Source organism: Lacerta agilis, chromosome 8 (assembly GCF_009819535.1).
Source record: "Lacerta agilis isolate rLacAgi1 chromosome 8, rLacAgi1.pri, whole genome shotgun sequence".
NCBI classification, from domain to species: domain Eukaryota; kingdom Metazoa; phylum Chordata; class Lepidosauria; order Squamata; family Lacertidae; genus Lacerta; species Lacerta agilis.
In genome coordinates this window covers 54,578,130-54,590,327 of record NC_046319.1, presented here as the reverse complement: position 1 = coordinate 54,590,327, position 12,198 = coordinate 54,578,130, and the positions used below count along the sequence as shown (strand labels likewise).

The 12,198-nt window shown below is 45.7% G+C and overlaps 1 protein-coding gene across 18 annotated transcripts in view; it reads right to left on the bottom strand.

Annotated features, from left to right (window-relative positions):
* The window catches only part of MACF1 (microtubule actin crosslinking factor 1), a 181,855-nt gene that overhangs the window by 137,554 nt on the left and 32,103 nt on the right, over window positions 1-12,198 (bottom strand). For 16 of the 18 annotated variants that reach the window (XM_033157576.1, XM_033157583.1, XM_033157580.1 and 13 more), the window contains exons 24-27: window positions 4,907-10,330; window positions 3,347-3,496; window positions 2,453-2,668; window positions 1,038-1,187 (exon numbers count right to left, since the gene is read on the bottom strand). The exons of the other annotated variants lie outside the window; for them this stretch is intronic. In XM_033157576.1, the coding sequence (XP_033013467.1) occupies window positions 1,038-1,187; window positions 2,453-2,668; window positions 3,347-3,496; window positions 4,907-10,330 (5,940 nt within the window). The remainder of the gene's footprint in view (window positions 1-1,037; window positions 1,188-2,452; window positions 2,669-3,346; window positions 3,497-4,906; window positions 10,331-12,198) is intronic. 18 annotated transcript variants of the gene reach the window in all.

Here is a 12,198-nt window from a genome sequence, read left to right as displayed (position 1 = left end):
ACCACTTTCCCTAAATAGCAGGCCATACAGCTTAAGGTCTGGCTTCCCAGCCATATTATCTTGGGAGGAGCCAGCAGCAAACTCAGGCATGCCACACACCCACAAAAAGCTCTCAAGAGCTGCAGGCGGAGTTGAGGAAACTTTTGTTTTTTTCAAATGCCAGATCATAAAGCTACACAATTCATAGCCATAAATGGTTATAACTTACAACACTTACAGTCTTGCAAAAATGGTTGTGATGTCTACTGGTGCAAAATGCATGGGTGATGCTAACTGCCATCATAGATCCATTTCTAGATCATAATGCAGACCACCCTGCATGGTGTGTGTGGGGGTGGGGGGGTGGAGCTTTGCCTAGGCAAGCAAGGAGTCTCCACTAAGCAGAGTTCTTGAATCTTGCCAAAAGGTGAGAGGTGGAGGTGTGGGGAATCAAACAGGAGTAAAAAGAGGACAACTCAGGGCAATGAAAGAAAAGTGGAGGAGGGTGCGGGGGTGGGGATGAATGAGGGAAGAAAAAAGAGGCCTACCAGCCTCTCTCTGGCCCTCCTAATTCATCCACCAGAATTTCCATAAAGGCAACCTTTGGTGGTCAGGATGCTGGCTAGCAACTAGCAGGAAATGGCTACCACCATAACAGCCCTGTTTGTGAAATACCCTGAAGCACCTGGCTCCATAAGGGAGCAAAACACTCAACCAGACAGACCAATGATCCAATACAGCAGGGCCATTCTCATGTGGCTAGCTGTTATTTGCAGAGCTGGAAAGGTCCCAGAATGAGTTTGTAAATACTGAGGACAGCTTCCTAAACATATGCCTTTTTACAAATATTGAGTAGCTGATAGGATAATTGCATTCATGGGTGAAATGAAGTGAGCCAAGGCAGAAGTCCCAAAATGACTGGTCCCAAGGGCTCTCTCAGCAGAGAGTATAGGCCCCCTGGTTAGCATGTGGACAACTAGGAACTCCCCACCCCCACCCCGTGGGAAGTTGCCACCCTCCCAGTCAGGCTTAGCCTGTGACGTTGCTATGGCAACTACCTTGTAGCTCTGGAGGCAGGAATTCAAGCTGCTGGCATCAGTTTTAGTGTGGGACTCTAGATGGTTGAGTAACTCTGTGGTGTCAGACGCCCAGCTCAGCAGCTCCTGGAGCCTGCGCTGCAGCTTCTCATGCTGCGCAAGGATTTCAGCCTCAAAATGAAACAACAACAGAGAAATAATAATTAAAACCAGAACAGGAACAAAAGGGCAAACCAAGGTCAGCCAAAGATGCCAAACCTTAACAAATATTGGCATTTTAGCTGACAGGCGCAAAACTCTGGCCTATTCTTGAAACAAAAGTGTCTCCACAAGGTGACTCTCCCTTCAAGAGCCATGTGGTAGGAGAGCTCTTGTGAATGGGCTCACACATAGCAGCAGTAGCAATAGCTGCTTTTTAAACAATGCTTGCCACTGGGGGGGGCGCTACAAAGGAAGTCTTTTTCAGTATGCACGAAATTCCTATTGCTGCATGAGGAGTCATTGTGCAAGAGAACAGAGAAAAGAAAAACTAAGGGGGGAAATTATACATGGGTGAATCTTCCCCCACAAAAACTGTCGCATGAAGTGGCCCCTGAAACTCAGATGCACACACTCCACACAGGCAGGGTTCAGAGGTGGGACAATGTATGGTTGAGGCCTGGGACATCACTTAATTATTTGGCATTTCCCCCAAATCATCTGCTGGCCACAAAGAGAACAAGAACAGGATGCTGGAATAGATGGGTGTGGATGTGATCTAGCATGCCTCTTGTTATATTCTTACACTCTTAATGGCATGTTAAGGACAAACGGGGGTTAGAAAGTTGATGTGAGTTTTAATCTGCTTTTAGTCTACTGTGAATAATGGTATGATTTTTCTTATTGATAATTTTATTGTTTATCATTTTGTAGACCACTTTGAGGTCTATTTTTACTATCAAGTAGTATATAAATTTTGTGAAATGAATGAATAAAACAAATCTCCCCTTATGCAATGTGTATGTGGGGGACATTCAGACATGAGACCTTTGCAGCTCAATTTTGCTTGCATACAATGGCCCATTTTCTACTCCCTTCTAGGAAAAATATGGGTTGCTTCCAGACAGGAATTTAATATTGTAAAAAAGGTTGTTCGGATATTGCAACAGGATTCTTTTTTAACACTGTATTTCCCCCAGAAAGCGTAGCTCCAGATTAAATGGGGGGAAATATAGGCTGGCATTTTGATGCCAATGATGTTGTGTGGATGCTGCAAAAATAACAGCTCCTGCATGCACGAGGGGCAGTCACCCCACAATAAACACCCGCCTGGAAGGACCCTGGAAGGGTGGGTCCTGTGCTTCCCAGAACACTCCTTTTCCATAGAATCAGCAAGCACCTTCTTTCAACAAACATGGAGCCTCCTTGCCAAAGGAAGGCTGTAAGGAGTGCAGTACCTTTTCTGCTTCTGTCGCAGCACGAAGGTTCAGTAGCCAAGAGTCCAGGGCCTCGCTGACGGAGCCAAAAGTCTTCTGAAGGTTCTTGGCATCTTTCTCCAAAGCCTTCAGTAATTGCTCAGGGACTTCCCAGGGAGGGCTGGATACAATCCCTTTCACTGCCTCCAGATCCTGATTCATTGGAGCCGACAAGTTCCTCAGCTCTGCATCCAAGGCCTAAGGGGCAAAAGGGTACCTATAAGCAGACATCTAAGCAAGACAAATGGTCCTGCCAATGCTGGAATGAACTTGAGCCTCACACTCCCCCTGTCTGCTGTTAAGGCTTCTCAACTCTTTTCAGGTCATGGTAATCCTGTCCGAGCAGCAGAACCCAAGAAGCTCTTGTGCATGTGTCATCATCCAAGCATGAAGCAAGATTTGGTACAAATAGTTCAATCCAGTACGAGTAAAAAACAAAACCAACAATTGTAATCTGGTGTAAGGGTTTAGACCAGGGTTCAATTCTCACAACGGCCCTGAACTCCCCTCTACAGCTTTCAGCATGCATACACACACACAAAACTCTCTCAGCCTCATTTGCCTACTGTGATCTACATCACAGGGGTAGATCAGACCAAAGACTAAAAAGCACTTTGCAAAAACTACAGAGGATGTGAAAAGAATGAACAGCAACAGTAACTCATCTGATCGAGTGGACTGTGGTCCACAAAAGCTTACGCCTTAACAAATGTGTTAGCCTTTTGAGGTGCCACAAGACTCTTCAGAAGTGCCTCAGAAGCTCACAGGCAAAGCAAGTTGACAGGGAACAAAGGTGCTCTCCTGTGAATTGCCATAGTGGCCAGCCCACTGGGGAAAGTGACATTTAGGTGTGAAAACCAAAGCCACTTCTCTTACCTCAGCCTGGCGAAGCTGTTCCCGCAGTGCTTCTGAACTCAGTTCTGTGACTTGAACCCGCTGGATGCGCATCTCAATGTCACGCACTCTGGACAGGAGCACAACCAATTTCTCATCATAGCTGAGGCAAAGCTGTTTGCTGTGTGGAGCCTATGGAGTCAGAGGCATTAAAACACCGGTTTTAGACAGAATAGGAGAGAGATATAGACAAAGCACAACAATCTTGGACTTTTCTATTTGCATGGTTCTAGCTTATTTCATCTAAAAACTGCATTTCTTGTGGGGCCAGATTTCATTTTTTTAAAAATAAAATATTAATTTCTAAAAAGATAGTAAGGTTTCCCTGATAGTGGCCCATCTTCTTGAGACTCTCTCCCAGGAGGGACTCACCCTCTGGTTAAGAAATCTCTGGTTAAGAAATCCTTACATTTGGCACCAAATTCTTTCTGGCAGGACCATATCCACTCAAGACCCCCCCCCATACAAACAAGCACCTCATGACACCAACAGGGCACCTGACACCATGTGGTGTCAGCTGAATGCCTAGAGGTTGTAGTGTAACCAGAAACATCTGCAGAGGCCTGACTGGGCTGCCTGGTGGGCCTAAATTGGCCTGCAGATTTGAGGTTCCCCACCCCTGACTTTCAGGCTGTATTTCAGGGGCAGCCAACTGCCATAATCTCTGAGCATTGGCCATACTGGCTTGGGTTGATGGAAGTTGGGAGTCTGAAACATCTGGAGGGTAACCTATTCCCCCACCCACTATATCACATATATTGGGCATGTAACTTCCTCTTCCTTCCACTCTTAGGGGGCAAGTCAAGCTCCAAACTATGATGGGAAAAGAGTCACCTCTCCACCTGCCCCTCTTCCCTGAAGCTGGCCAACTGTAAAGGAAGACATAGGCAGGGCTGCACCAAAAGGAAGGGGGCCTGGTTTAGCTTGCTCCTTCACCACTGACTACCTGGCTTCCTGAGCAGTGGTGTAGTGGTAGAATTTGAAGTGCATCATGGCAGCACCCAGAGCCATCTATGCCCAAGTCAGTAAGATAAGTGTGACTGCAATCATGTTCATAGTTTCCTGGGGAGTCAGCTCTCCTTAAATGTAGAGATGCTCCCTCCTGACTGCATAGATTCAATGGGTAAAATATACTAAGCTTCAGCAACCCCCCCCCAAAAAAAAAACCTTCTAGAAGCTGAAATGCAACTGTTAGCATTTCACCAGGAATGCAAATCACCTTGCCAAAAGGAAAAATGCTACAATCTCAACTGCTTGCACGAAGTCAAAGGAAGAAGCATTTAGCCTCTTGCTTATTTTTCCTCATGTTCTTGACTTCCTCTACGCTTATTTGTCACAAACCCGAAAGCCTCATTAGTGCCTCATTTACTCACCAGAGTGAGGAGGCTCCATAAATTATCATGGTGTTCTGGGAGATGCTGTTGCTGCTCTGAGAGAGTCCCAGAGGTGCACTCCCCTGTGTCCCCCAACCCCCCCTACACCACTGCTCAAGCTAGCTTCACAATATGAATAAAAGTCTCTGAGATTAATAAGTCCACCTACCTTGGCAAGTTTGGGGGCATCTTGGCATCTCTCTTCCCCACTGCCTTCAACCACACAGGTGGGTTCATCAGCATCCTTGCATTCTCTGGTCGTTTTTGAGGTTTCAGTGTCTTGCACAGGTGCTTTTCGCCTAGAAATATCCCTCTTGCTTTCTGGAAACTCTTGGTCTTGCAGCATCTGTGCCTCTGGCTCCATTTTCTTGTCTCCCATAGAACCAATGTGCCACATCTCTTCTGCTTCTGCTTCTGCATCCACAGGCACTCCTTTGACAACAGCACTTCCATAGTTTCTAGTAAGCTCCTGGACAGCATCCTCTTGTCTGAACAAAGGCACAGAATGATAATGACTTATCTTGTCCTCTAGGATCTCTCTGTTTTGCAAGGGTTCTGTCTTGAGTGCAGAAGGCCCTGAGGTTTCTGTGCCATCTACCTTAGTAGTAACATTAGCTTTTTGGACCTTTGAGAGAATTGGTTCTTTGGAGTTTTCTTGAGATACACTTTCTTCCAGATTATCTACCTCTACCAAGGAATCTTGGTAAGTTCTAGTCTCTTGCTCTGTTAACTCTCTGGGTGAATCTGTCTTTGGGGTTACATTCACTTTCTGATCATCTGTGATGTTTGCTTTAATTCTGTCTTGCTTGTTCTCTTTTCCAAATGCCTGTGGAACTAGTCTCTCAACCTCCATTTGTTCTATTGTGGTCTGGCTGCTGGTCACCCTGTCAGTTATATTCTGGAATGATTCTTGAACCCCAGATGCCAACTCTTCCTTGATCTTTCTCATCAAAGTTTCCTTGGAATCTGGGGTAGGAGGGGATGGCCTTTCTTGGGAAGAGCCACACACCCCAAGTGGTTCTGTTGGGGCAGCAGACTGCTTTTTCTTCTTTTTTGTTTTCTTCTTCTTGGTGCTTCTTAAGTCAATGCTTTCTGAAGTGAGAAGATCCCAGGGTCTTAATTGAGATCCAGGGCTTGGTAGTTCAGTCTTGATGTCCGCACACAGCAGCTCATCAGAGGCCTGTTTCTTGGGCTTTACAACTGTAGGAAGTCCTTCAGAATTTATGAAATCATTTTCTTCCTCCGTCTGACCTACAGAACTGAGTTTCTTGGGTGCTGACACCTCCAGAGGTTCCAAGTGTACGATACCCTGAGCTTTCTTCTGGAGAACAATGGCTGCAGCATCACTCTCTTCCTGAGTACAAGTCTTGTCTTGTTCCTGGTCCCCATTAATTGTCTGGTTCATCATCACATTCATCCCAAACTTCTCCTTCTGAGACACAATTCCTTCCAATTTCTTTTCAATCACTTGATCGTTTCCTCCCTGCTTTTCCAATTCGCCTTTCAGGAGTTCTTTCCCTCTCAACTTGCTTTTTCTCCTAATATTTTTTTCCTGGGCTTTAACTTTCAGGGCATCATCTGGGTCTAACATATAGGCAAGCTCAGGTGCCAGCCTGCCTTCTGCTAAAAGTTGACTAGCCAAACTATCCAGTGCAGAAGGAAAAAGAAAGGAGGCTGGCACTGATTCAACCACTCCTTTTGCCATCTCTTGAATCCCTTTTGAAGAGTTGTTAGTGGCATCACCAGTTAGGCTGCTCTCCATAGCTGAAGGCACTGGAGTCTCTTTCTCATCATGATTCTCAGCAGCATATTCACAAAAGCCTAACACTTCAGACATGGCGGTCCCATTTTGCAGCAACAGCTGAGGCTGCTGATCTTCACGTTCTTCCAGGTTCTCACATTCAGATCTACTGTTGCTTATTGGAACACTTTCTTTAACTGCGCTGGCTAATTCCTCACTGACTAAGCCCCTCTCAATGGCCTCTTTTAACATCACTCGTTTTCCACTCTTAGTACCAATAATTCCTCCAGCCAAGAGCTGGTTAACAGCAATGGCTTTAGCTGTATCTTTATCTAGCACTTCTCGCTCCAAAGCAGATGCCAGTGACAACCTTTGGCAGGTCGAAGTCTCCATGATGCCACCTGTGTCTGCTTGAGCCTGCAACAACCTCAATGCAAGCATGGGGTCTACCTTGCCAAGCTTAACTGCTTGTGGATATGAGAGTACATTCCCAGTCACTTCATCTTTGAGGTCTCGAAACGGAACAACTTCCAAGTATCTCTGTCCTGACTCAATGTCAATTTTGCTTTTCCTGACCAGTTCTGGATAGGAGACCAGCCTACAGCTCTCTGGATCAATTATTGCATGCTTCATTTCAGAGGATGCAATGGCCTTTTCCATAACTGCTTTGGGCAAGAGTCCTTCCTTCACAGCTTTAGCCAATATAATCTTCTGGCCAGAAACAGGGTCGAATATGCTTCCAGTTGAGGCTTGTATTTCTTGAACATTGTTTTGAAAATCTGAGCTGACTAATCCCAGAGATACAGCTTGAGGCAAGGGCATAGGTTCCTTTGTTTCTGGATGAATGTACTGATGCAAGCATATACTTTCTGCCTTTCTGAGATCTTCATAGAAGCCTTGGTCAATCAATCCATGTTCCACAGCATCCTCCACAGAAAGTCTCAAGCCTGTCTTGTGGTGAATAATCCCTCCATCAGCTATCTGCTTGGTCAGGAGTTGGAAGGCTTTCTCCTTGGTGAGAAATCCCTTTTCCACAACCTGGGTGACTGTCAAAGGTTCTTTAGTTTTAGGATCTAAGATGCCTCCTATTTCAGCCTGCAAAGTGATTAGCTTCTCTTTGGTTGCATCTTCAGCACCTTTCCCCTTAGATGCTTTCTCTAGTTTCTTAAGATCTTCTTGGATAGACTGTTGTATGAGGCCATGGTTAGAAGCCAATGTGACTGACATTTTCTTGCCACGCTTGAAGTCAACAATCCCACCGGTAACAACTTGCCCTTCCAGGATTCGTGCAGCCGTTTCTTTGTCCAACAGACCAACCTCAGATGCATCCTTGATGGAGAGAATGGTTTTTCGAAGTGGATCTATAACACCACTTATGGCTTGATCAGATGCTAGCACCTTCTGCATAAGTTTCTCATCCATTAGTCCTTCACCAATTACTTCTTCGGTGGTTAATGATTCACAGGTCTCGGCATCAAAGAAGCCACTGAATATTTTCATCTTGTCCATCAGTTTGATGGCTGTATGGCTGGGTACAACTCCACAGGCAATGGACTCATCTAGTAGCATCTTCTTCCCTGTCTGTTCATGAATTATGCCACCATCCTGAAGCTGCATCAGCAATATTTTAAGGGTGTTGTCTTCTCCCAAGTCTGTGGACAGTTTTGGTGATGCAGAACTATCAATTTGATGGAAATGATCCATTTTTCCTTCCATACTCAACTGTTCTTCCATAATAAGATCATCTGTAGATTTCCCTTCACCTTCATAAAGACTTTCAACTGATTCATTTCTCACTTTTCTAATACTTAGCCAGTTCATAGAGTCAGCACCTGCTGCATCTTCTGCTGCAAGAGTCACATTTTCAACAGCATTATCCTTCAAATTTTGAGATTCCTCTAGTTTCTCCAAATCAACAGTAGATATAACAGTTTCTTTTTCAACAGGATATATTTCAATACCAGTCTCCAACTCTTTGAAAACCATCTCTTCTGCCTGCATTTTTGCAAACGTAACATTTTCCCACGAGATCTCCACATTTGTGGATTCCATTTCAAAGCCGGAGTCCTTGATAGATTTGGACCCTGGCAGTTCAATTTCATCCCTGCTCTGGTTCGTTGTCCGGTTTTGCTCTCTTCTGGAGTCATCCATTTCACTTTTAAGGTCTCCCACAGGATCCACTTCCATCTCTGGCATCTTTACATTCACACATTCTATTTCTTTCACTGGAAGTTTTCCAATTTCTATTTCAAGTGTTTCGTTAGATGAACTAATTTCTGAGGGCATATATCCTTCAAGCTCTTCTTTGGACACAGATAAATTTAATTCAAATTCCTTCAAAGCGAATTCATTATGGGGTTTAGCAACCACAGTTACTGTCTTCCTGTCCTCAAAATCACGCCATTGTTGGGGTTGGCTTTCACTAGTTTTTAAGGGATGGGCATTATATCCATTATCTTGAGCTGCAACAAGCATTTCAGCAAGGTTACTTAACTCCCCATCTACAAGCAGCAATTTTTGGCCATTGCTGATGTTGACATAGCTGTGAGTCATCAAATGAAATAATGTCCTTTCTTCACAGCTTCTTAGTGGACATTTGCTTTGGTTCTTAAGGTACCCTGGGCTATCTGAGGGGGAGATACTGCTTTCCTGCCTGCTTGGAGAATCTGCAAGGGGCATGTTTGGCATGACATCAGGAAGACGGGTTGATTTCAGTTTCTCAATGGTATCTCTGTCCAGAATCCCACAATCAGCAGCTTTCTCCCAGGTCAGGATCTCTCTGGTTTGGGGTATAAAAAGTGCCTCAATGTGTTGCCGTTTGCTTAGAATCTGATGGGCCAGCTCAGATGACAAGATGCCTTGCTCCAGGGCATCTGTAACAGGGAGAATCTCACCTGACTTGGGCTGCAGAAGACCCATAAATGACCAAAGAGATTCTAGAATCACTACCGCAATTCTTGACGCTACTAAGTCTTTCCTCACTGCTTCATCCAGCGAAAGCCTTTCTCCTGTAACCGTATCTATAATGCCACCTGTCTGTAGCTGTCGGACCAGAAGGGCACAAGCCAGATCTTGGTCAATCAGATTATGTCTTATGGCTTCATCCACAGTCAGCCGGTGGCCACTTTTGGGGTCCACAATGCCACCAGCAAAGAGCTGTGCTTCCAGCAACCTCACAGTCACCTGCTTCTCTATTAGCCCTTCCTGAACTGCACGGAAGATGCTCACTTTCCGGCCTGAAGTTAAGCTCACCATCCCACCTGCCAGCTGTTTCACTGGGAGCAGCCTCAGTCCTGTCTCCTGGTGAAGGATGCACTGCTGCATCAGGTTGCTCAAGCTGATTTTCTTGGCTGAATTGGGGTCAATCAAGTCCTTGCAAGACCTCAGACGGGAAACCAACTTCCCATGAAGGCGGGTGGTAATGCTTCCTCTTTGAAGAGCCTCTTCTAAGCTGATCCTGCCTTGGTTGGAAGAGTCTATAAACCCGCCAGTGAGAATCTGCACTTCTGAGATTTTCAGCCCAATGCTTTCACTGATGGTTCCGTCTTCCATTGCAGCCACAAGTGGAAGAAACTGCTTCCCTTTGGCATCTGTGCTGTCTACCAGCTGGACGGCGCTCTGCAGTTCCTCCAGTAGCTTGTAGATCCTGTCGTTTATGATGCCTCGTGCCAGGCCTTCTGCCAAAGGGAGCTTTTCACTGGTGTTGGGAACCACAAGGCCAGCTGTGATCACCTGGGCTTCCAGCAGTATAAGGCCTGTTTCTTGGTCTAGGAGACCTTTTTGCATGGCCCCCCAAACAGGAAAGACTTCCATCGTGCCAAGGTCCAGCACTCCTGCCACAATCTCAATTCCCTAAAGAGAGGGGGGGGAGGGGAGAGAGAGGGGGGAGAAAGTTCAAGACCAGAGAAGCCACTATGAAGGTGTTTGTTAACCATAAAGCACCCCCAAGTCCAATGATGTCTCAGTCTTTTAAGGCACTAGAGAGCAGATTCCCCAATGGATAGGATTTTTTTTTTGGTGAGATTTTGGTTTCGGAAGTTGTTTGGAGCTCAATCTAGCCAGCCATGCGTGGCTACTCTGAGACATTTCGGACACCCATCAAGAGGAGCAAAGCAGCCAAAGCAGCAAGATGGACTGAGTGGCCAGGATGTTCCACATAAAGATACAAAGACAGATGGGGAAAGAGAGAGAGTGCCATACACTCGCCACCCTTTGGCATTTCTATATGCAGAAAGAGAGACAGGTTGCACAGAAGAGCCACAAGACAGGGTCACCAACAGGAAGCAAAGGGAAAGGGGGGAGGGGAAGTGGCACAAGCTTAGCCCCCTCCTCAAGCTTCCCATAAGCTTAGTACCCACACACAAGCATGAAAAGTGGCAGTCCACAGAAGAAGAGGCAGCCATGCCATTGAGCTCTTTCTCCTGACCACTTAAATGGCAGCCTCTCACATTTCAGCACAACGTTCACCCTCACCATGGTGTTTCAGAAGGCTTCAGAGCCCTCTCATGGCATGTCAAAATCCAGCCTAGAATAAGCAAGCACTATGGGCAAGGGGTGTGTGTGTGTGAAAACACTGGAACCAACTTGAACAGGTATCAAGGTACAACAAGAACCTCAGACACTGCTCACACCTACATCTAGCAGTGATTTCCCAACAACATCCCTGGGACTCCTTAGTCTTCTGTGCGGAGGCAGATCATGGAAGACAAACTGCCTGAAGGACCCAGCTTGTCTGCCATTAGTCATCTCTCCATCACAACTGCAGTTACAGGAAGGGCAAGCCAGGAGGCGCTTTCGGCTCATCCAGGGTGACTACTGTATTCTGTAGATGAGATGCTTTAGCTGGTGAACTAATGGTGAAAGGAGGCCAACACGTCTCAATGCGTTTCTTCCAAACATAAGCTGGTTTGCATATGATTCTAAGCCATGATTTGATTAAGCCACAGTTTAATTAACAACCCACAAGTTAACAGATGGGCAAACAAGCCACAATTTATTCCTCAAAAGTTTGGTTTGCTTTCCAACTGCTCTTGCCTTGGTGAACATCTGACCAAAACAAACCATGGCAAAGGAAGGATGCTGAGTTTGCCTGTAACACCAGGCCATAGTTAAAACAAAGCAAGGTTTGTAAGTGAACAATAAACCATGGATTGAAATCATGGATTGTTAGAAGAAAACAAATTAAGCTACTTGGCAGAGTTGGCACAAAACGCCAAGTTTAGCACTGTGTACAAACTAGGTCACAGGCTCATCACAGGAAGTTTTCAAAAGCTGAGCCTAACCCTCTACACACACCCAAAGGTGATGGAGGGAGCAGCATAACAATACTACTTTGAGGAGATACAAAAGGGTGTGTGTGTTAGTTCTAAGGATGACAGAATAAATGTAGTGGAGACCACAGATATTTATAGAAATGACTTGAAGTGACTTACCCAAGGACACTGCAGTTGAGCTTATGGCTATGCTGCAGTTTGAACTAAAAGCCTCCCAATATGCCCAGAACTCTGTCCCCTAGAGCACACAAGGGGAATTTTATGAACTCTTAACCTGCACTTTTGTGTTAAATCAGAAATCTGGTGAAGGTGGTTTAGCTGGGGAAATGTAGAGGAGATGTAGCACTAAGTAGACTTGTGGAATCGCCACACCTTGGCCATCTCAGCCTGCACTGCACATAAACCCATATTTGGGGGACTGGTACAGATGCCATATTGGCTGGGGAC